Consider the following 20,488-nt stretch of genomic DNA (forward strand, 5'->3'; position numbering starts at 1 on the left):
TTATTCTGAATAGAACAAAGGACACTTTTTGATCCCAAAACCAAGAAGGTTTATTCTTATAACAAACTAGAGAATTTTGTGCTGTTATGTGGTCAACGTAAAATAAATCCAGTTTATTTGACATTTTTTCATATTTGTATGTATATGTCTCATTAATTTCCATGTACTCTATACTGCTGTGCAATGCAAACAAAAATGTTAGGCAATGTGTGGGGGGCCTCAGGTCTTGACTTTGCTTAGGGCCCCCAAAATGGTAAACACGCCCTTGTCTGCTTATAGAGACACTTTACCTTTAATTTGCTTTTATACACAAGTCATTTGCTATATTTTATTTTTCCGCAATCCCTTACGAAAATTAACCATGTTTTTTTTGTGGTACAAGTGTAGTAACCATGTTTTTTTGGTGCATTGATTACTCTGGGCAAAACCATAGTTTTACTACAGTAACCATCGTTTTACTAAAGTAACCATGTTTTTTTGGTTTTAACTGTAGTAAAACCATGGTAAATTTTCGTAAGGGATGTTCTGGTCAAATGTTTCAAATCAGGCACATGAACAAAAAAAATAGCAACAAAACATTTCGGCCTTTCATGCTGAAGTTGTGAGCTGTTTGTAACAGGAACATTACGGTAATTCGTGTTTTACCATGAGGCGAACTGCACGACATCATAGTACCGTGATTGCGATTCGACAGCGCTGCTTTTGATTCGCTTTCGCGGTACTTTAACGTCACATTATCCGCTGCGACTCACCAAGCGATATTAGCCAGTAACGTATTTAATCTGTGAGTATATTAACTAAAACCAGACGAGGCGTAAGATGACAAGTAACAGACCTTTATTCAAAAACGACAAAATAACAGTACAATATGAATAATGCACAATAAATTAGAGTGTTCAATAAAAATGTCAGAGTATGGAACTCGTAGCCTATAACTCACCGCCGCAGGACGTGTAAGGCATTTCAAACATCCTTAACTATCTCATCATTAAGCTCTTGTACAAAAACAATGCAACCATTAAGTGGCTATACATCAAGCCAACTCAGATTTAGACAGCCAGCCAGCAGAAAGTTCACAAACAGGCCATGAACATTGTGAGAGTCTATTTAAAACAACTTATCCTTCTCGTGGAAAAACTCACGAGGCCATACGCAAAATTGATAGAACTATATTACCGTGTCTTTAAAGTATTGCTTTCGGTAGGTATGCATGAAACGGTCCCATTACCATGAGATATGATGTTCAGCATTGAAATGACTCGATTTTTTTAAAAGACCAGAAGGGAGACTGTTTATAGCCAAGCAACCCCTGAGGTGAAGAACTTTTAAAAGGGGCACAGAAAAAAGTAACTTCACACAAATATCTGCCTTGTAAGGACCCAGTGGCAGTAAAGGGAATACAGGGGAACAAACATGAAAAAAAAACTAAACAGAAAATGTGACATTCAGCATAAACAGGCCATGCATATGTACAAAGCTGTGGACAGATGTTTTCAATCTTTATGTTTAAGGAAAAATAAATGAACGAGAGCTGCAGTAACGGTCTCTTTTTGTTCTCTCCAAATTATCATCAGTAAAGATAATACTAGACTCAACCTCATCTATACTGTAACATGGTCCCACAACATCAGAATCCTAAATTTGGTGGCTTTAAAAAGAGGGTTAACAAGCGTTCTAAGGCATTTTCGAAATACGATTGTCTTTGGTTTAGTAATCCATTCACACCTAAAATTGACTATCAGTCCAACCAGCAGTTTTATGAATTGTGCCAAATAAACGTTCAGTTATTTTCAGCATGGTTTAATATACAGTATTACGAAAGTATAACAGATGGCGGAATTCGTTTTTGGAAGTAGAAGAGAAGAGAAGAAAAAAGCCAAAACTTTATAATAAAAGAGGGATGAGAGATATTCTGCTCAATGTTGTCAAATGTAACGTCTGAATTCTATGTTAAACAAAAATAACTTTCCGTCACTATTCTGATACCCACTGGGACCTTCTCAGAATGTAGAAACAACGGGAGTGCAGAATAATATGCGTCGGTGCAAAGAATGAACACAGGGTGGGACTTAAGATCTGGCCAGCCAGCTTGTAAGCATCTTCTGTTAATCAGTTAAAAATTCTGCTGCCGACGTTTCTTTGCATCCATGGCGTCGAGAATGGGTTGCCTCTTGGCCGTGTAGCGCTGTCGGAGTTCTTCGATCTCACGCTCCATCATGGGGTCCAGGGCACTGAGACGCATCTGCAGCTCTTCGAAATCCAGGTTTTTTAGCTAAATCACACATATAACCACAATGATTCACCTGATCAAAACAAATGGTACAAGAATAAACAAAATGGCATCAATGCACTTACAAAATCAAAGTCTCCATCTTGTGGCACTTTCCAGTTATCAGGGAAAGCGGTTTTAATCACGTAAGGATCCTGCTGGTTGTGATTGTAACTCTCTTGTGCTTTGTTGGAATCCTGCTTGTCGAAGTAGTCCATGAAGGATGGACGTCCAGCTTGCTGAGCTGTCGGATTTCCTATATCAGAGGAGAAAACATCACTTCCGAGTCCTAGGATAAAAATGAAACAAAAAGATAAAAAATCCACCACTCACTTCTCATAGACCCGACATCTATCTCCTCTTCTTCATCATCGCTGTTGATGACCATGGTGCCCAGATCTGACTCCAGCATGGTGCTGCCGTGCTCGATCATGGTCTGAGCCCCATCGCTCATGGTTCCTGTGGCTCTCATGGTGCCGGCGCTCTCCGAGCCAGACTTTACCATAGTGTGGGAGTCTACTTCCACTTCCTCTTCCTGTACAACACAGACCACGTCAGCTAAAACAAAAACTAGGACTGGGACGATATATCGTGTAGGGATGTGCACGAATGTTCGATCCGCAATAAAAAAAAAGTGACCACTACAGAAGACATTATTAGAAATGTCTCATCTTATTTAATGCTTCTTCACTTCATCTGTAATGATTTTATAATATACTGAAAATATAAAAAAATTATTTGTACGTGTTCCTAAATCTTTGTTCACTCAGATCGCAAGCTAGTTATATATTTTAAGTTTTACACACCTGCGGCTGGCCGGATCGCGAGTGTTATGCTCGGCTGGGCTCACATGATCACCATATTAAAATGTTTTAAAAACTGGTGAGCCACGGAATTCGTTAACATTAGGTTTAAAATACCAATGTAATATTAAATGATTAACAATAATGAGTTTATTATCTAACTTGTTCAGAGCGGTTGTTCTTTGTAAATTCATATTCGTTCATTAAACATATATTAAGTAGGCCTAATGCCAATTAAAAATAATAATTTAACTTAAAACATGAAAATGTACATTTCACTGCAACTAATGTTAATGAATTTGGCCTTAGCATAAGACTGATACCTTTTTCCAGTGGCGTAACTACAGACTGGTAGTGCCCGTGCGGCCCGCAGCGCACGCGGGTCCTGGCCACATCGCAAGCGGGCGATTGGCAACGACGTGACTATATTAATAATCATGGGGGGTAAAAATCCATCAAAAGACACCGGTGCGTTCGTCGGCCAGGGTTGAAGAAAAGGTAGCCTATTTAGTTTCATATTTATGTTTAAATATTAGGGAATTATATTATTTTTCTCAGCATCTGCTAAATTTAACTATTTTCTCATTTTCCATTTCTCTCTGTTTTAAGTCTCACCAAACCGGAAACTACCTAGGGTTCTTCCTGTGAAATGCAGAAGTCATGCATACATAGAGCCCTTTACGGTTAAATGCCGCCACATCCGAAAGCCATAGGGCGCTCTCGCACACAAACTCCAAATATGGGACACAGAAGAAGAACGATTTATACACTTAGTTCCAGGAAATGCCAATGGTCATATTCTATTGCTGTTCTTCAAACCTTTTCAGACATTTTCACGATAATAAAGTATATTTATAATGATGATGTTTGACGAGTGTTGCTTTTTCAAATGCACGTTATAAACGACTCAATCTCGTAGTGATTTTAGATCGAGCAGTCTTCCTACTGATCAAAGAGCCGTAGTTCACAGAAGAACTGTGCATAAAACACAGAATCGAAGTCTTTGCGATTCATAATCAATTCTAATTAGTGTGAATAGCGATACATCGTCCCCAGCCCTAACAAAAACGCTGTGTTCATCCTAAAACAGACAAATAGTAGTGTATATATACTAATAAAAAGAATTCCCACCGAGTTCTCATCCTCCTCCTCGAGCTCTCTCTGCTGCTCTTGTTGTCTCTTTGCCTTCATCTCCATAGCTTCTGTGATCAGGTCTCGTAGAATGGTTACTGGCTTAGCATTAGTTATGAAAGGATGCTGCAAAACAGACGTAATTATATTTGAAATGGAAAGAGCAACAAACAACTATGAATACGACTAATAAAGTGAATGTGATCCCTTCTTCTTAGGTAACTGCAAGAGTAGCCAAGCAGAAATTATTTCAGATGTTCTTTAGATCCACACCTGGAGCAGTTGAGTGGCTGTTGCTCTCTGCTCTGGGTTCTTCACCAAACATTTCTTCACAAAATCTGTGAATTCGTCACTCCACAGCTCTGGTTTCCGGAAAGTGGGTGGAGGGTTTGTCGGGATCATAAAAATAGCCTGATATGAATACAAAAAGGTAACATAGTAAGAGACATCATAACCATCCTATTTCCTGTCAAAATGACGATGGAGTATAAAATATTTTGTAAAAAACATATAATTGTGTTTTTCTCACCCTCATTGGATGAATGTCTGCATAAGGAGGCTTTCCTTCAGCCATTTCTATAGATGTGATACCAAGAGACCAGATATCTGCCACACAGTTGTATCCAATCTCCTGAATAACTTCAGGGGCCATCCAGAAGGGTGTTCCAATTACTGTGTTTCTCTTAGCCATTGTGTCCTGTTATGGTCATTAAAAAACAAACATTGTGTTAACAATTAACTCTGGCAATATACTACATATACTATCCATAAAGCAATTAAGTGCTTACTGTAAGCTGTCCAGCCACTCCGAAATCAGCCAGTTTTGCATGTCCCTCTGTGTTGAGTAAAATATTCCCCGCTTTGATGTCTCTGTGGATTTTCCTCATGAAATGGAGATACTCAAGACCTTTCAAGGTGGACTTCAGGACTGTAGCGATCTCATCCTCAGTAAGCTAATGCAGAGAAGGATTTTCAAATATGTGCTAAAAACAAGTGTTTTATTTTTTTCTTGTATTGTTGGATCACTTACTGTTTTATTTCGCAGCCTGATGATATCAGACACGGATCCAGCACCACAGTATTCCATCACAATCCACAGGTCTGTGTTCTTGAAATAGCTGCCATAGTACTTCACCACATATGGACTAAGTATACAAGAAAATAATATTCACCATGTTGGATATTACACACAAATAGATCTCATTTTAGCATATCATGCCTATACGAATGAATAAAATAGTATAATTGGGTCTTACCTGTCACATTGCTGCATTATGGAGATCTCTTTGATAATCTCCTGCAGGTCTGATTCGACAGGAACCTGCTTGATGGCCACCACCTGACCTGATTCCTTATGAATGGCTTTGAACACACTGCCATATGATCTGAATCAAAAATATATGTTTAGTATTCAAATCACGTGTCTTGTTACACATACATTTAGGGCGATTATAAAGCGATTACCCTTCTCCAAGCTTCTCAAGAACATCAAATACTTCCTCTGGCTGCTTGGTAAGACTGTCTTCACTGAGTTTCTTCAGTTTACTGTCGAGAACAACACAATTGTACATTATTTATTGTATAAAATGACACTAGTACAGCGTTTCAACTTCGTATATTCACGAAAAAAAGTACCGTTAAATAGCAACGTCAGACTGCGTTAATTCCTCTTATGTATACGTTACACACACATAGCAACTGTGTATATGATATCAACCATCAAATCTACGGAGTAAGTTTTTGACACACACACACACACCCCCCCAATGTCAAAAAGTGACCAATTGTATCTATGTTTAGTGTTTACTCTATAAAAAGTTTGTTTCGTGTTCTCCGCTGTTTTAGTTTTGTTGGCGAGGCCTGTAAATATTAGCCAGGATGATAACTGTTAGCCAAGCTGGTTATTGCACTTACTTTTTGGGCATCGGCTGATCCATTCTTGATATGCAAACTGTCTCGTATTTTTATGAACAATTTCAAATAACTGTCTCAAACTGTCTCAAAATTTTATACAAAACAGCAATAACGCATGATTTGTTTGGACTTTCAGGAAGCGACGCTATCTGCCTTTCCGTGCCGCTACCAACAGCGATGTGAAGCGAGCGGACGTGTGTAATTTTCCACGACCAATCAAACTACAAAATAAAAGTCAGCAGAAGTTGGACTACTTGCAATAATCGCTTTATTTGTCAATTTCAAGAATTGTAATAATAGGACAAAATAAGCATATTTTCTTCAACAAAGACATATGGTATCCACAAGTAAATATTTTTAAGGTACTGAAACTGATATTATTGCGTTAAATGTTGTGTTTATAGACAGTTTCAGCAGCAGCAACAACACAAACAAACAAACGTTATTTGGCCCAAACTTAAGGTCCGGTAGACCTCCGCAAAGAATCAATAACTGTTGAGTATTTTTAATGTAATTTAATACAATTAAAACAGAGACTGGAAGTTAACTTCAGGTCTTATAAATAAATGATTTATGAAGTTGAATATTTTCTTAATCATATCATATCATATTATATTATATGATTTGGTTTATGATATGATATGATATGATATTATAATCTTAAAATAATAACATTTTATTTAACATACTAAAATAATGTATTGTCAGTATCTTTGTTTTAATTAACCTCTCCAATATACCTAAATATTAATAATATTTCAAACTCTATTAACAGTGGTAAGAACAGGTGATCTGTCATGCACATCAGCGCTGACACTAACCAACCAATCCATGGGAAGGTTCAACATGGAGTCTGAGTGCTGCCTAGCAATGGGTTATTAGGTCATGGGTTGTTTTGCCCAATTACAGGCACATAGTAGTAGAATGTTTGTTATGTAGGTATGTCCATGACAGGCAACCACTTTTGCATGTTCTGTGTTCGCCCCATGTTATTGCATTTAAGTCATATTGCATGCTTTGCTCAAATCTCTATGTTTTTATAGCTATGGCTAAGCAGCATTTGCTTTGGCAATACAAACAAATAAACATTTGTCCTGTCAAAGCACTATAAAAAATAAAGCAGAGAGAATGCTGACAGCTGACAGCATGAAATAGAGGGAAAGGTAGGTGGAGAGCGAGTACATGAGCGAGGGATGAAAGGGGAGGGAGAGAGAGAGAGGGGATCTGATACATGCACGCGTCACAGCAGCAGATTGCAGGCAGAACGTCAGTGCTGCACAGCACTTCTATTAGACACACAGGAGCTCTACCATCAGCAGAGCTATTGGATACTAACAACACTGTGAATACACTGCTGCCTAAAGTTGAGGGACACAGACAGAAAAAAACGTGTGAGTGTGTGTGTATGTGAACAGAGGGAACTGCACAGCGTGACACAGTACTGGATCCGTGTGCCATTAATGAACAGAGTTTGGGAGAATGAGTCTTGACCCTATTCAGGTCATGAAGGGGCCAGACCCTATACCCAACACCTGCCCGTCAGCCTCTAACGGTGAGAGCAAAGCATCCTGGGAGGACAGCAAGGATATCCATGAAAATACAAAGAAGCCTAAAACCGTAAGTCACTCATTTGTCTTTATTTTCCCCGTTCCCCGAGCGTATATATGCTTACTCACATTCACTGTGATGTGATTTCCCTGTCGCGTCCCGGTGAGGTCACACTTGGCTCTTATTTTGTGTGTGAAATGTTTACATAGCACACGTGTTTCTAAGGCCATCTTTACCATTGTTAGCCTTCAGTGGGTAACATCATTGCATCTCTCATGAGGCCATTTACCACATTTCCACTCACTTTCGTCCAGCTGCAGTTTGTCTGAATAACATTATTTCATACGCACACTTACAACAGCATGTCTTTTAAGTGTAATTACATGACAGCCTTCCATCTCATGTTGCCGTGCTGTGGTGTCAGTGTTTGTAAATGAGAAACAGAACAGATTTCTGGGGGGGGGGGTTGGTGGACGGGACAGTACTATTAGGTAACAGTACTCAATGTAAGGAGATAATGCCATGAGGTCCAGCAGGTGCAGGTCTTTTTAAGTCATCCACTGCATATTTAGAGAGCGCTAACACCCTCATAAGGATATCGAAATGCCATCTGTCAAATGCATTGGCAAACAGAAATGTGACATTGCTGGAAATGGCACCTTTTTGTCATATATGATATTACAGATCTCCTGGATGGCCCAGCAAAGCAAAACAAAACAAAACAAAACAAAACAAAACAAAACACTTGAGTCAAGTTTAAACTCAGCGTCTGTCACTGAAACTGGGGTCAACAGGCTGCTGGTTAATACTTCTGGATAATTCCCCTCTCATAGCCTGTGGTTCTATACTTACTCTAAAGCGTCACTGGCCTTTTCCAGCTCTATTAATAACCTGCTCTTTGTTATCCTCTGATATTCTCCCATTCCCTCAATACCTGCACTGTTTGTCCTAGACAGCACCCTATTAACATCAATAAACACAAACCTCTCATCTTCCCCCTCCATACACAACACTAATGTAATTATAAATAAGTATAGAAAGTCCCCACGCCTTTAAAATGGCCTATTTGTCTTCTATGACACTTTTGTTTTGTTTTTGTTTTCAGACTTCTTATTTTATTCACAATTCATTCACATTGGCCAAGTCATGTAGACATTATTTGAACTTTTTCCTTGATATCTCTATATATCTCTATTTTATCTCAGAGTCATATTGCAGCTACATTTATGTATTTGGCAGGTGCTTTAATTCGGGGTATACTGTAGACTTTTGCATTGCAATGCTCTACAAATTGAGCAACAGGAACAGTTAAAGGGACAGTTCACCCAAAAGTACAACTTCTGTCACCATTTACCCAGCCTTGAGTTGTTCCAAATCTGTATAGATTTATTTTTATAAAGACAGAATAAAGAATAAAGACAGAATTTTCATTTTGGGTGAACGGTTCCTGATACCCACACCAAAAGTTTGTGTTTCCTTTGATATAAAACAAGTTGTCTATTTAGTGTATGTACCATAATATTTCTCAGACTAGCTGTTGCTGGTTTCAGGCTATCCTGGACCCCCCGTGGTGCTCATAACTGTAGCTAAGCCAACTCAGTGTAATCACAGTGGCTCTATATCAAGAGCATTGAGCCTGAACCATTAATAACTCCACATATTACTGAGCAAGCATTTGGGGAGCTTTTTCAAGCGCTGGGTTTATATAACACACTACCACAGGAGAGCTAAGCCCCTCTGTCAGAATATCCACTCCAGCATACTTCAGTACTCATTTCTCCCCCATGTTTCTAATTGTATCAAAAAGTGCATTTTACAACCAATGAATATTTATGAAAGACACAGAATGTGAATGTATATTGATATGTATTACATAACTGACAAATCTCTACCTGTGAAATGAAGCTTGATATGAAATGTTATTTTATAAAGGGACCAGTGAGACGGGCCAGGAAGGTGGAGGGAGGCATATTCTTTGTAAGTATTTGTAAGTTTTGAAATGGTGTCAAGGGTCAAGCAGACCTCATTCTCTGTCGTCTCATTGACATCCTGTTCTGCTTGGCTCTGTACTAAACGCATGACCTCTTGGCCCACAATATGGAATCATACAAACAACAAATAGGTTAATGCACACAACAGTTCAATGGTACTTACAAATAAATAAATAAATAAATAAATAAATAACTGAATTAACAATTTAAATAATTAAATATTCATTTGGGTTTAGATGGTATATATAGCTACATGTGTTCGGGGCTCAACAACAATAAAGATGTTAAAGGGGTGGCTCATGGGACTTCACTTTTTTTTTACTTTAACACGTCGCAACTTTTAACATCAAAAACTTCTGCAAAGTTACAATGCTTAAAGTTGACATCAAAGGGAGATATTCTTTGTAAAATAAATCACCTTTTAAGGACTACAATGAACGGCTCGGGGACTACAATAAGCTTCTTCCTCTGTTAGTTAAATCCCAAATCCCAAAATGTACACGACTTCTGTAAACGGATTTTGGTAGAAAACAGGTGAAATATAAAGCGTTTTTTTGAAACTGGAAACATAAACATCTATTGCTTAGCACATTAAAAAATTAATAAAAACTTTGAAAATAGGCAAAATAAGACCTCTTTATAATGTTAGTAGTGATACAAACAACAAAACGTCCCAGTGCAGTGACCCACTAACAAATATTGCACTGACACCTAACCATTTAGATTAAAGGAACAACTAACTTGTATAATAAAAATGTATACACTGCCAAAAAATCCCGGAAAAAAACAGGAATTTTCTGACAGCTGGTGCGCCAGAAATATACCGTGAAAAAAAGAAAAATTTTCCCCGTAAAATTATAATTATTATTAAAATATAATTTCTTATAAATTTTCAGTCTTTTTCTGTAATTTGATGTTTTTTGGCCGTATCTCAAAAAATACATGAAAAATCTGTTAAAGTGGTCATATGGCGCGAACACGTGTTTCTCTGTTTGTCTTTGGTGTGTTATAAGTTGCCCATGCATGTATTAGACACGTAAAATTGCAAAAATGAAAGTGTGGGAACAAAAGATGCATTCTATCTGAAAGCGAATGCTCACCCAGACCTGCCTGAAACGCCTCGTGTAACCACACCCCCACAAATCTACATCAGTTGGTGGTCTGATTTGACTAAGACCGCCCAAATGTATACACAAGTAAGGTGGGCGTACATGTCAGTACAATTGCTTTGGAACCTGATGTTCCAAATATGGTAAGAGGCGTTACATTTCCGTCACACGCTTGCAGTATTCGACCAATCACAACGCACTGGTGAACTGGCCAATCATAGCACACCTCGCTTTTCAGAGCGATGAACTTTGTAAAAGATCTGCGCGTTTCAGAGAGGCGGGGCAAAGAGGAGATACAAACATGCACGGTATGTGGAAAATACAGCGTTTTTTAATCTTAAATGATGTATACACATTGCATTACATCTCAAACAAATGATAATATTTGTTTTAGGCATGTCATATGACCCCTTTAAGTAAAATTGAGAAAAATTACAGTTTTTTTTGGACATTATACGTGAAAAATCTGTAAAAAATAACAATAAAATTCTGTAAAATCTAAATTTTTTACAGTGTTTACTTCTAAATGTAAACGTCTAAAAATATGTCTAAAACCAAAAACTTACATTTTTGTTGCTTGGTTGATGCAAATATTGGCAGGACATGATAAATCAACACTGTGTCTACACTGGACGCGTTATTGTCTTTTGTCGTTTTGTGTCCGGTGTGGACATGCTGTAAGCCATCAGAAAAAAAATTATGTTGAGTCCTGTATCAGCGTGTTTATATTTCATATTGTTTGTATGTCATAGTGTTTAACTGAAAGCAAGAAAATATGCCTTCAAGTTTTAATGTTTTTTGCAGTATTTTTAATAAATTGTGATTCCTTTGAGTGACCACTAATGTAATAACAGAGCGATGTTTGAATATTTTTGTACTTCAAATGACCTTCATAAACATATGATCACATTAATTACATTATCTGCTAATTTCACTCTAATTCTTTGCATATATGGTGAAGGTGTATAAGTGAATGTGCTTTTTCTAAACGTTAACTCTTTTTTTGTCTTATTTAATGTTCTTTTAGTACTGTCTTGTACAGTATTATGTCAGAAAGCATATAATGTCTGTAAATATAAATGCAAAGTAAAACACATTTGGTAAGTAGGCTTTAACAATATGAGTCAGATCGTAAAAAGAAAGTCAATGCTTGCTTGTTCCAGTCTGTAAAGGGCTTTTAGACTAAATGTACCCATCTAACATTGTGCTGAACTATTAAATCCCCCTCCAATTATTCCTAGAGCCCATTCTCTCTGCAATTACCATGTAGTGGCCACTCATCCACCCTCATTGCCCACTAATGTCTGATATCCACAGTCACCACATACCCAACAAAATCACATGCAACTCTCTTCCTCAAACCGCTGAGGATCTCCCAGCATGAGTGACCGAAGTGTCTCATCTGAATGACACATCCTTCTCCTGTTCTTTAGGGAAAAAGGCTTTCAACTCATCACAGATCAATTTGCACAGACTTGTTCTTTTCCCATAACCCCAGTACATGCCTCTGGTTGGAGGGTAGTCTCTGGGTTCAGGGTGTGTTGTGCGGCACGCACAGCAGTCTAGCTGCGTCATACGGTAGCCCCTTTCCAAAATTAACAAGCTTCTCTCTTCCTGGTGGTTTCCTGTGACATGCTGAGCAGTCAGCTGATTTGTGGGCCATGTGACTAACTGCATGTATGACTGGACATGTGTTTATGCTGTGCTGCTGGGAATCACATCACTAACTACAACACCATCTGATACCTCCACCAATGGCTTCCACTGAATGTTACACAATCACTCATGGAAGATGTTAGATAGAAATCTATTTTAGTTATATATTAATTCATTCATTCAGATTACTGGATCATTCTCGGTGGTTTGTGATGGTTATGTATAAATACTTGATATAGGCTATAAAATGTTTGTAACCAAACAGGTCACCATTGACTACCATATTAGGAAAAATTGCTTTATAAATTTTTGTTCTGTTGAACACAAAAGAAGACATTTTGAAGAATGTTCAGCAAACAGTTCTGGGACACTTTTGACTACCATTGTCATTTTTCATACTGTTCCTACAAGCATTCTTCCAAATATCTTTCACTGTGTTCATCAAAACAAAGACATTTATGCAAATTTGGAACAACTCGAGGGTCAATAAATGATTAAACTTACATTTCATTACTAACCTATTAATAGAATGCTTAACAGGATGGAACTTGATGCAGATTACCTTACTTGATTTCCATCTGAGAAAATTGATCTTATTTTATGTATTAGGTTTATTAGGAATATGAAAAAATGACTGTTTAAAACAGTCCATTTTAAACAGAGATGTTTTCGAAAGTCCAAAACAGATGCACACGTTTTCACCCATATATAATTCAGCTACCGCTTACAGGCTAATGCTACAAATGTTCGATGAATGTCTCAGAGTTCTTTCATTATATCCCTGTTTAGCCCAAACCAGAGAACGCAGTCACCATAGCTGTGTCATCACGGGTTCTATTCCTCACAGAGACAGAACAGAAGGTGTTTGAACAGAAAGGAGTGGAGGAATATCTCAGGTATCAGGTGGAACATGAGAATGAGCCCTTTGCTCCCGGTCCAGCATTCCCCTTTGTTAAGGTAATGATGTAGCCTACATATCTGCCGATACAATGTTTAATCAAATTGAGTTATTGAGTTCTTTTTTTGAGAAATGTAAATATCTTTGGAAATGCTGTTCTCAATTTTATATTTGGTAGTTGATAGATCACACTATAACAAGCAGCACATGACAATTCTATTTACAAATGACATTTTTTGCAAAACAATTTAATATTAAATCAGATATAAAATACACTGTAAAAATTTTTTTACAGAATTTTTCAGTAATTGTTTTTACAGATATTCCACATATAATTCCAAAAAACTTTTACAGTTTTTACACTGATTTTCCATGTATTTTTGAACTACGGTAAAAAAACGTAAAATTACAGGAAAAAACGAATTTATAAGAAAAACGGGGAAAACTTAATTGTGTCTTGTCTCAGGCACTGGAGACAGTGAATGCCAGACTGCGGGAACTCTACCCAGACAGCGAGGAACTTTTTGACATTGTGCTGGTAACTTACAACCATGCCCATGTAGGAGTGAGACTCATCAACACCATTAACTACCACAGTAAGTATCTTTACTCACCCTCCTCATAGTCTGGATTCTTACTATCCACAAACATGCACACTCTCTACATCAAAATTTGAATATATGAAACGACCAAAGCTGGCAATACCCGATGGAAAAAACAGCATGAAAACCTTTTTGTTACAGTCAATTATTGATGACCAGTTGATGGCTTTGCATGGAATGGAAAATAAGAATCAGTAATTCTGAGGACACAAAACAACGCAGAAGGTTCTTGTTGTTCTGACCTGTGTTTAAATCTCCAGCTGGCCAATCATATCTTCCCACAGAGATGCATGTGACACCTCTAACCTTTGTGTCGTTAACCAGCCACTTCCTGCTCGCTTCCCTGCAGCGCCACAGCTGGACTGGTTTTGATCGTTTCGGTGGCTAAATTGAAAAAACAAACATCGGTCCATCCTTTGGCCTCTCTATGGACAAAATAACAAATATGCAGATATGGACTAGCGTTTCCATTGGAACCATTTAGAACTTTGTGATCTGAACCTCAAAATACGTTTGTAAACTAATATGAATGTGAATGTAGAGTCTTAAATATCTAAAATAATGCAAAGAAAAATATGAATAAGACTGTTTGGTTGTGAACCGAATCATAGCCAATCAGATTATATAAAAGAACGTTTTATCTGTAATATCAAGCATCTTGGAAAAAGTCCCCATGACCCACTGCTCATCTCACTAGGGAACATGTCGTGTTGTTCTTTGATGAACTCAATACCCTGAATCCTCAGAAAAAGTCCAGTCAGTATCAAGTAATGCTGTAACGCATACTGTAGTCACTTCTACATTTTCTCTCCCCTTCATCCATGTTTTCTCACTTTATATCTCTCCATGTGTGTACGATCCACATCTTGTTCCCTCTTGGCCAAACTTGACACTGTCATGTAAACTACACCAGCTGATGATGTCTTGTTAAGCTGGCACTACTCATGCACTAATGTGTCCGAGGCTAAAAGAGGCGCAACATTCCCACCAATCTAACCTTTCCCTCGGCTGAACCGTGACGGCAAACAGTGAACACTAAGATATCTCAGTTATTGAAACAAGTCAGAACTGAAACAAGTCAGAATTGAAACAAGTCAAAATTGAAACAAGTCAAAATGCAACAAATGCAACAGTTGAATCGATCTTGAAGAGAATGTGAACCAAACTGATTTGGATTGCATATAACACTAATGTAAACAGAAATACCACAGAAACAAACCAGTGTTGTCTTGACTAGTTAATATTCTTCTCTCGTCCTCAGATCTATTCATCGAGCGGTTCTGCATGACAGGAGGCAGCAGTCCCATCGGGTACCTGAAAGCGTGGCATACAAACTTATATCTGTCTGCTGATGCTGAGAAGGTTCAGGAAGCCCTTGCTGAAGGTTAGGACACAATAAACGTGAGATAACATGCGATTTTGTAGCTCATTTGAATATGTATGAATTTATTCAAGGTGAAGTCTGTCATTTCTACATCACTAGTAGCATCACTTCATTTTTTTTGCAGGTGTAACAGAAATGAATAACTTGAAGTGTTCAGGTTTAAGATTGCTCACGAAAGACTTCTCATAAATATAATATGTATAGGATGTTACTGCTTTTACATGTGATGCAGAATTCGTGTAAATTGTGTTTTATACATTTACTTTGTATAAATAATTAAGTACAAACGGGCCCTGAAGATGTATTCTGATTTTTGTTCATTTTTGTTTACAAATGGAGTGGATGGTGACTGCCTCTTCAAGCTTCAAAGGAACACAAAAGCTGTAAAACTCTACGTAACTCTACAATTGTATTTTATTTGGTCTTTTAGCAAACCCATGCCTTCGGGACACTTGGAATATACAGAACAAGTCCCATGGAATTATTTAATAATTATGTTGTGTTCTTTTGATGCTCTTTTGATGGCGGTCACAGTCCACTCCCATTGTAAACAAAAACAAAACAAAAACATTTTTTTAAATCCACTTTATGGCCCAGAAGAAAGCCATAAAAGCCAAAGAAATCCATCAGGGTAAATAAATTTATGTCAAAATTTTGATCTATTTCTTTAAAGTGCCAAATTCAATTACAGTGTCTTAAATTCAAAGTGTCTCCAAAAAATTATTGTCATGATTAGATTTGTCATGTGAACTTATAAGCTTGTTCCTTTGTTTAGTCAGTAAAACATTCATCATACTGACAAATTGATTATATATTTAAAAAATACGGAATATATGGAAAATATGGAATATACCAATACCAGTTTTAAAAAAGAATTTTTGCCAAGTTTTATTTGGTAATATCACTTAAAATAAAAAATTAGCAAGTATTCATCACATTATCCTGTGAGTAACCTATATCTCGACTGATTATGTAACAATGACCTATTTGCTTGGCAGTGGCCACTAATGTCTTTAAATAACCATTTAATGCCATACTGTTGACTGTGCTTTATCCTTTAGGCTGTTGAGGTTTAACTTTGTCTTTGTGTTTTGTCACAGGAATTGCCGCAGCCACCATGTTTATGCCAGAGAAAGAGGTAGAAGTGTCTGAAACACAGCTGAGAGTGGCGTTTGATGGCGATGCCGTTCTCTTTTCTGATGAGTCGGAGCGCATTTTCAAAGCTCATGGTCTGGACAAGTTCTTCGAGCATGAGAGGGAAAATGAAAACACGTTGTTAGATCATGTATGAATTTTTTTTTTGCATGACTGAATATGTACCAATAGCTGAAATAGGATACAGTACACAAACATGTTAAAGGTGACGTGTGTACATTTTTTAACTCTCCGGTCTTCAGTCACTTTTCACAGAAAATTTTCTTTTCTTTAATTTTGAAGTCATGCCCCCAGCGTTTGAGAGCAGAGTATACTGCTTATTTTAATAACTTTTAATTTGAATACATTTGAATTTTATTTTCTTGCTGTTTTTTAATCATTCAAATGTAGCTGGTTGGTTAATAACACATTTTTCATGTGACAAACTCATATTTATTATTGCTTTACCTGGACTTAGTTTTTTTACTTTTTACGTATGAAACTTGGGGACTTTTGTGGCACTTGCTACATGAACTAAAAATCAATAATGGATATGACTAAATGGGACTCGAAAAGGCTAAATGGTGCTTTAAAAAAGTGCTTTACATTTCCATAGGAAATTAATGAGAATAGAAAAACATAATAATAATAATATTATATTAAATGCAAAAAAAATTAGGGCAAAAAAGCCCTAACAATCTGAAATATTAAAGAAAAAATATTATTGAAACAAATAGATTGCACTGAAAAAAACACCATACTTTTTCATATTATTTTCTATTTAGCATAATATTTGGAGACAAGCAAAAACCGTTTCTACTGTAGGTTGATTTTCCTGATAAAATACTGGGTTCAACCAATGACAATGAGTTTTGCCTGGGGTAATGTTTGAAAAAAAAAGAATTTAGATTTTGCAATTCCATTTGCTGATGCTACAGAGATATGCACAGAAAATACACACCTCAACTTTAAATTAGCAGAGGTAAAAGTAAATCTAGCTGGCCTTAAGACAACAGCAGAAACATCCATATAACATACGTCTCTACTTTACAGGGCCCACTGAAGGGTTTCCTGGAGGTGCTCGGAAAGCTTCAAAAGAAATTCTATGCAAAAGGCCACCGCCTAGACTGTCCCATCCGCACCTACCTCGTGACGGCCCGCAGCGCAGCCAGCTCAGGCATCCGTGCCTTAAAGACTCTCCGTGCCTGGGGACTGGAAATAGACGAGGCTCTGTTCCTGGCAGGGGCTCCCAAAGGCCCCATGCTAGAAAAAATCCGCCCCCACATTTTCTTTGATGACCAGATGTTTCACGTGGAAGGTGCCAGAGAGATGGGTGCCTTTGCCGCTCACGTGCCCTATGGGATTGCACAAAAGTACCCTCATAAGAAAAGCACCAATGCAGGAAAATAGCAAGGACAGGGGAAAATATAGATGCAGGGGTGCTTTGTAAGTTAATGATGCACACATTGGAACGTGTCAGCTCTATCAATGATCTCTCTTGGCCTTATTTCCAGGTGGCTAATGCAAGGCCACACACAACGTCATTGGAACTGAAGATTTAACTCAGTGCTGTACTATTGGAAAGCTTAAAGCACCATTCGTCTGTACATATTACTGTAATAAAAATAGCAGATGTTCTTCTGCTAAAGCGCTTTACTGTAATGAAAGGTCAGTTTTATCATTATCTGGGTGCGTGTCAGCGTCAATACACATGAAGGTCGTACTGTATTGAAAAATCTGAATGTGTGCTGCTGTTGTAAGCCTTGATGGGTTTTCTTTGGTGGGTTATGAATACAGAAAGTTTTAAAAATGAAAAGGATACTCTGAAATTGTGTATCATTTGTTTACACAGTGTGGGCTTTAACCACATTGTATAATTCAGCAATAGACTGCGATTGTGTTCTTGTTTATTGCTGTATATTGTGTTGTGTGAGCAAAGCTACAGCATGTGTATATGTTATCTAATGTGATGTAATGCAATTAGTCGTATATGACGGATGGAATGGTAGTCTGTATATGTGCAACATTGCAAAAAAGCCATTTTACTCAATATTTTACACTTCGCTGCTGTGCTTCTGAAACCTCGTATCACATTTTTTGCCATAAATCATTAGTCACACTTTATGTTTGTCACTGGGTTTTGCAAATATCTCACCAAAACATATTAGAAAGTTTTGACAACACAGTATGTAATCATTTTAAAAGTGCAGTGTTTTTTTTCTGTTTGGACATAGACATGTTTCAGAAGGACAGCAACGATTTAAAATATGAAGATATGATGGAATTTCAAGCCATTTCTTTTCAATGATTTATTTTCACCTGTGAATGATATATTTGTATCTGTTACCTGTACTTTTCTGTTATCATCTGCATATAATATATATTTTTGGAAAGAAAAATATTGTAATGCAGTGATTTCTTTTGGTTCCTCAATTTATGTAGTGGATTGGCCATCTGAGCCATTGACTCACAGGCTAATCCACTGGTCCTTTATATAAAAAACATATGTGGTGAATCATTTCTAGCTTAGTCAATTTACAATTTAGATATAGTTTATATATATATAATATCATTTTGTTAAATCTACATTAATTGCAGAAGACTGAATGATTTCTGTGCCTTAAGTCAATAAGTCAGTTAATTTACAGAGAACATTTGTTTTCTGGGTAATATGAAGCTGTGAAGGAAGAGGGAGTGGGTCAATAGTGTTTTTGCTTTGTACATTTTGATGGACAGGATAATGAAGCAACTGAATGCGTTTTTAAAGTGGAGGTAACTCATGCAGTTTCTCCCAATCTCATATTGATCTTGAGCACCTATAGAGTAGTACTGCATACTTCGTATCTTGGAAGAGTCTTTATTTTGATGAAATTGATAAAAGACATATACAGCTGAACGATTATTTCCGAAAACAGGCAAGCCCCTGAAGGCGTGCTCGTACACCTAAAAATGACAACTCGTAAACTAGGAATTTTCAGACTTGAACTACACGAGGAACGTAACGTCATGCGTAACCATTCAAAATAGAAGCAGCTAACGTTACAGGAATAAAATGCAGATATCTCCTGATATTTCTGTTCAGTAATTCATATAATTGATTATTGTCAATTAATACTACTTAGTCACTCATATTTGCATAAGCTCTAGCACACAATACATCATCACATTATACCTGCATAACTGTTGATTCACTATCAGTTTGTGTTGTTTACATTATGCACGTACGCACCTATTGCCAACAAAACACAGACATTTGACGCAGTTTCACATACCTCGTGCAGTTCATGTCCGGCTTCTTTTAGCACTGGGACCGCTCCAGCATTATATCCACCTTTAATATAACATTACACACCGAATTGCAGTGAACTAACAAGCACAGCTGAACTTCAGTACAACGAACGAAGCGCATTGATGGGCGTGCTCTTTCTCTCGCTGGTTGACGCGTGGGCGTGCTCTTTTTCTCGCTCTTGCTAGTCGAGGCGTGGGCGTGCTTTTCCAGAAGAATTATCCAATAAGGGACTAAGAAAAGTTGTTACGTAAGGGAATTTCTTGTTGGAAAAAACTTTCTGAAACCTCTACGAACCCTAGGGGGGGGTGGTTCGAGCACAGAAATACTACGTGATATGTCCAACTCGTTTTTTGACAAGTTGACCATGTTAAGCATGAGAAGCCAGCATGTTTAACATTGTAAAGAAGTCAGAATGCTTGAAACACTGTTGCACCACCCCCATAAAATTGTGAAAACTGCCCACTTTGAATCCACTCTATTTGTAATAACAACAAACACTCTCACAGAGACAAAGTTCATTTAACTTTGTGAAAATCTACCTTGAACAATAGGAAAATATCCAGCAGTGCACATTTTCAAGCAAAATTTTCAATCAATGCACATTTTGAGGACACCGATTAGGTTTGCCAGTTTCAGCATCCCTTCTCACACAAATGCTGGACAAAATATTATTTATGCACTGTATTGAAAGGTCAGTTTTAGCATTATCTGGGTGCATGTCAGCGTCAATACAATGAACGTCGTACTGTATTGAAAAATC

At 37.4% G+C, this 20,488-nt stretch overlaps 2 protein-coding genes across 3 annotated transcripts; one reads left to right on the forward strand and one right to left on the reverse strand.

The window, feature by feature from the left end:
• Positions 1 to 788: 788 nt before the first annotated feature.
• Positions 789 to 6,301, reverse strand: stk3 (serine/threonine kinase 3 (STE20 homolog, yeast)). The gene is made up of 11 exons (XM_057354606.1): positions 6,118 to 6,301; positions 5,668 to 5,748; positions 5,460 to 5,588; positions 5,234 to 5,348; positions 4,992 to 5,156; positions 4,733 to 4,900; positions 4,477 to 4,614; positions 4,204 to 4,329; positions 2,603 to 2,804; positions 2,356 to 2,525; positions 789 to 2,272 (listed from the first exon to the last, which is right to left on the reverse strand). Exons 1-11 carry the CDS (start codon positions 6,138 to 6,140, stop codon positions 2,114 to 2,116), a joined length of 1,476 nt encoding a protein of 491 aa, XP_057210589.1. The 5' UTR covers positions 6,141 to 6,301; the 3' UTR covers positions 789 to 2,113.
• Positions 6,302 to 7,375: 1,074 nt separating this feature from the next.
• nt5c1aa (5'-nucleotidase, cytosolic IAa) lies at positions 7,376 to 18,828 on the forward strand. Of its 2 annotated transcripts, XM_057355664.1 has the most exons (7): positions 7,376 to 7,734; positions 9,598 to 9,642; positions 13,211 to 13,378; positions 13,786 to 13,915; positions 15,183 to 15,305; positions 16,406 to 16,590; positions 17,493 to 18,828. In XM_057355664.1, exons 1-7 carry the CDS (start codon positions 7,597 to 7,599, stop codon positions 17,847 to 17,849), a joined length of 1,146 nt encoding a protein of 381 aa, XP_057211647.1. In that variant the 5' UTR covers positions 7,376 to 7,596; the 3' UTR covers positions 17,850 to 18,828. The 2 variants fall into 2 exon arrangements, with proteins under 2 accessions (XP_057211647.1, XP_057211649.1); XM_057355666.1 differs by lacking the exon at positions 9,598 to 9,642.
• Positions 18,829 to 20,488: the final 1,660 nt, after the last annotated feature.

This window comes from Triplophysa rosa, linkage group LG16 (assembly GCF_024868665.1).
Source record: "Triplophysa rosa linkage group LG16, Trosa_1v2, whole genome shotgun sequence".
In the NCBI taxonomy this organism is placed as follows: Eukaryota; Metazoa; Chordata; class Actinopteri; order Cypriniformes; family Nemacheilidae; genus Triplophysa; species Triplophysa rosa.

What these genes read in the sequence shown, in the direction of transcription:
- stk3 (XM_057354606.1), bottom strand. Translation starts at nt 6,140, where the DNA reads ATGGATCAGCCGATGCCCAAAAA. An exon ending in TCAGGCTGCGAAATAAAACA is followed by an intron (nt 5,157 to 5,233) that starts GTAAGTGATCCA and finishes TCTCTGCATTAG; the next exon opens with CTTACTGAGGATGAGATCGC. An exon ending in AGGAGGAGGATGAGAACTCG is followed by an intron (nt 2,805 to 4,203) that starts GTGGGAATTCTT and finishes TGTGTTGTACAG; the next exon opens with GAAGAGGAAGTGGAAGTAGA.
- nt5c1aa (XM_057355664.1), top strand. Translation starts at nt 7,597, where the DNA reads ATGAGTCTTGACCCTATTCAGGTCATGAAGGGGCCAGACCCTATACCC. An exon ending in ATACAAAGAAGCCTAAAACC is followed by an intron (nt 7,735 to 9,597) that starts GTAAGTCACTCA and finishes TATTTTATAAAG; the next exon opens with GGACCAGTGAGACGGGCCAG. An exon ending in CAGCATTCCCCTTTGTTAAG is followed by an intron (nt 13,379 to 13,785) that starts GTAATGATGTAG and finishes GTCTTGTCTCAG; the next exon opens with GCACTGGAGACAGTGAATGC.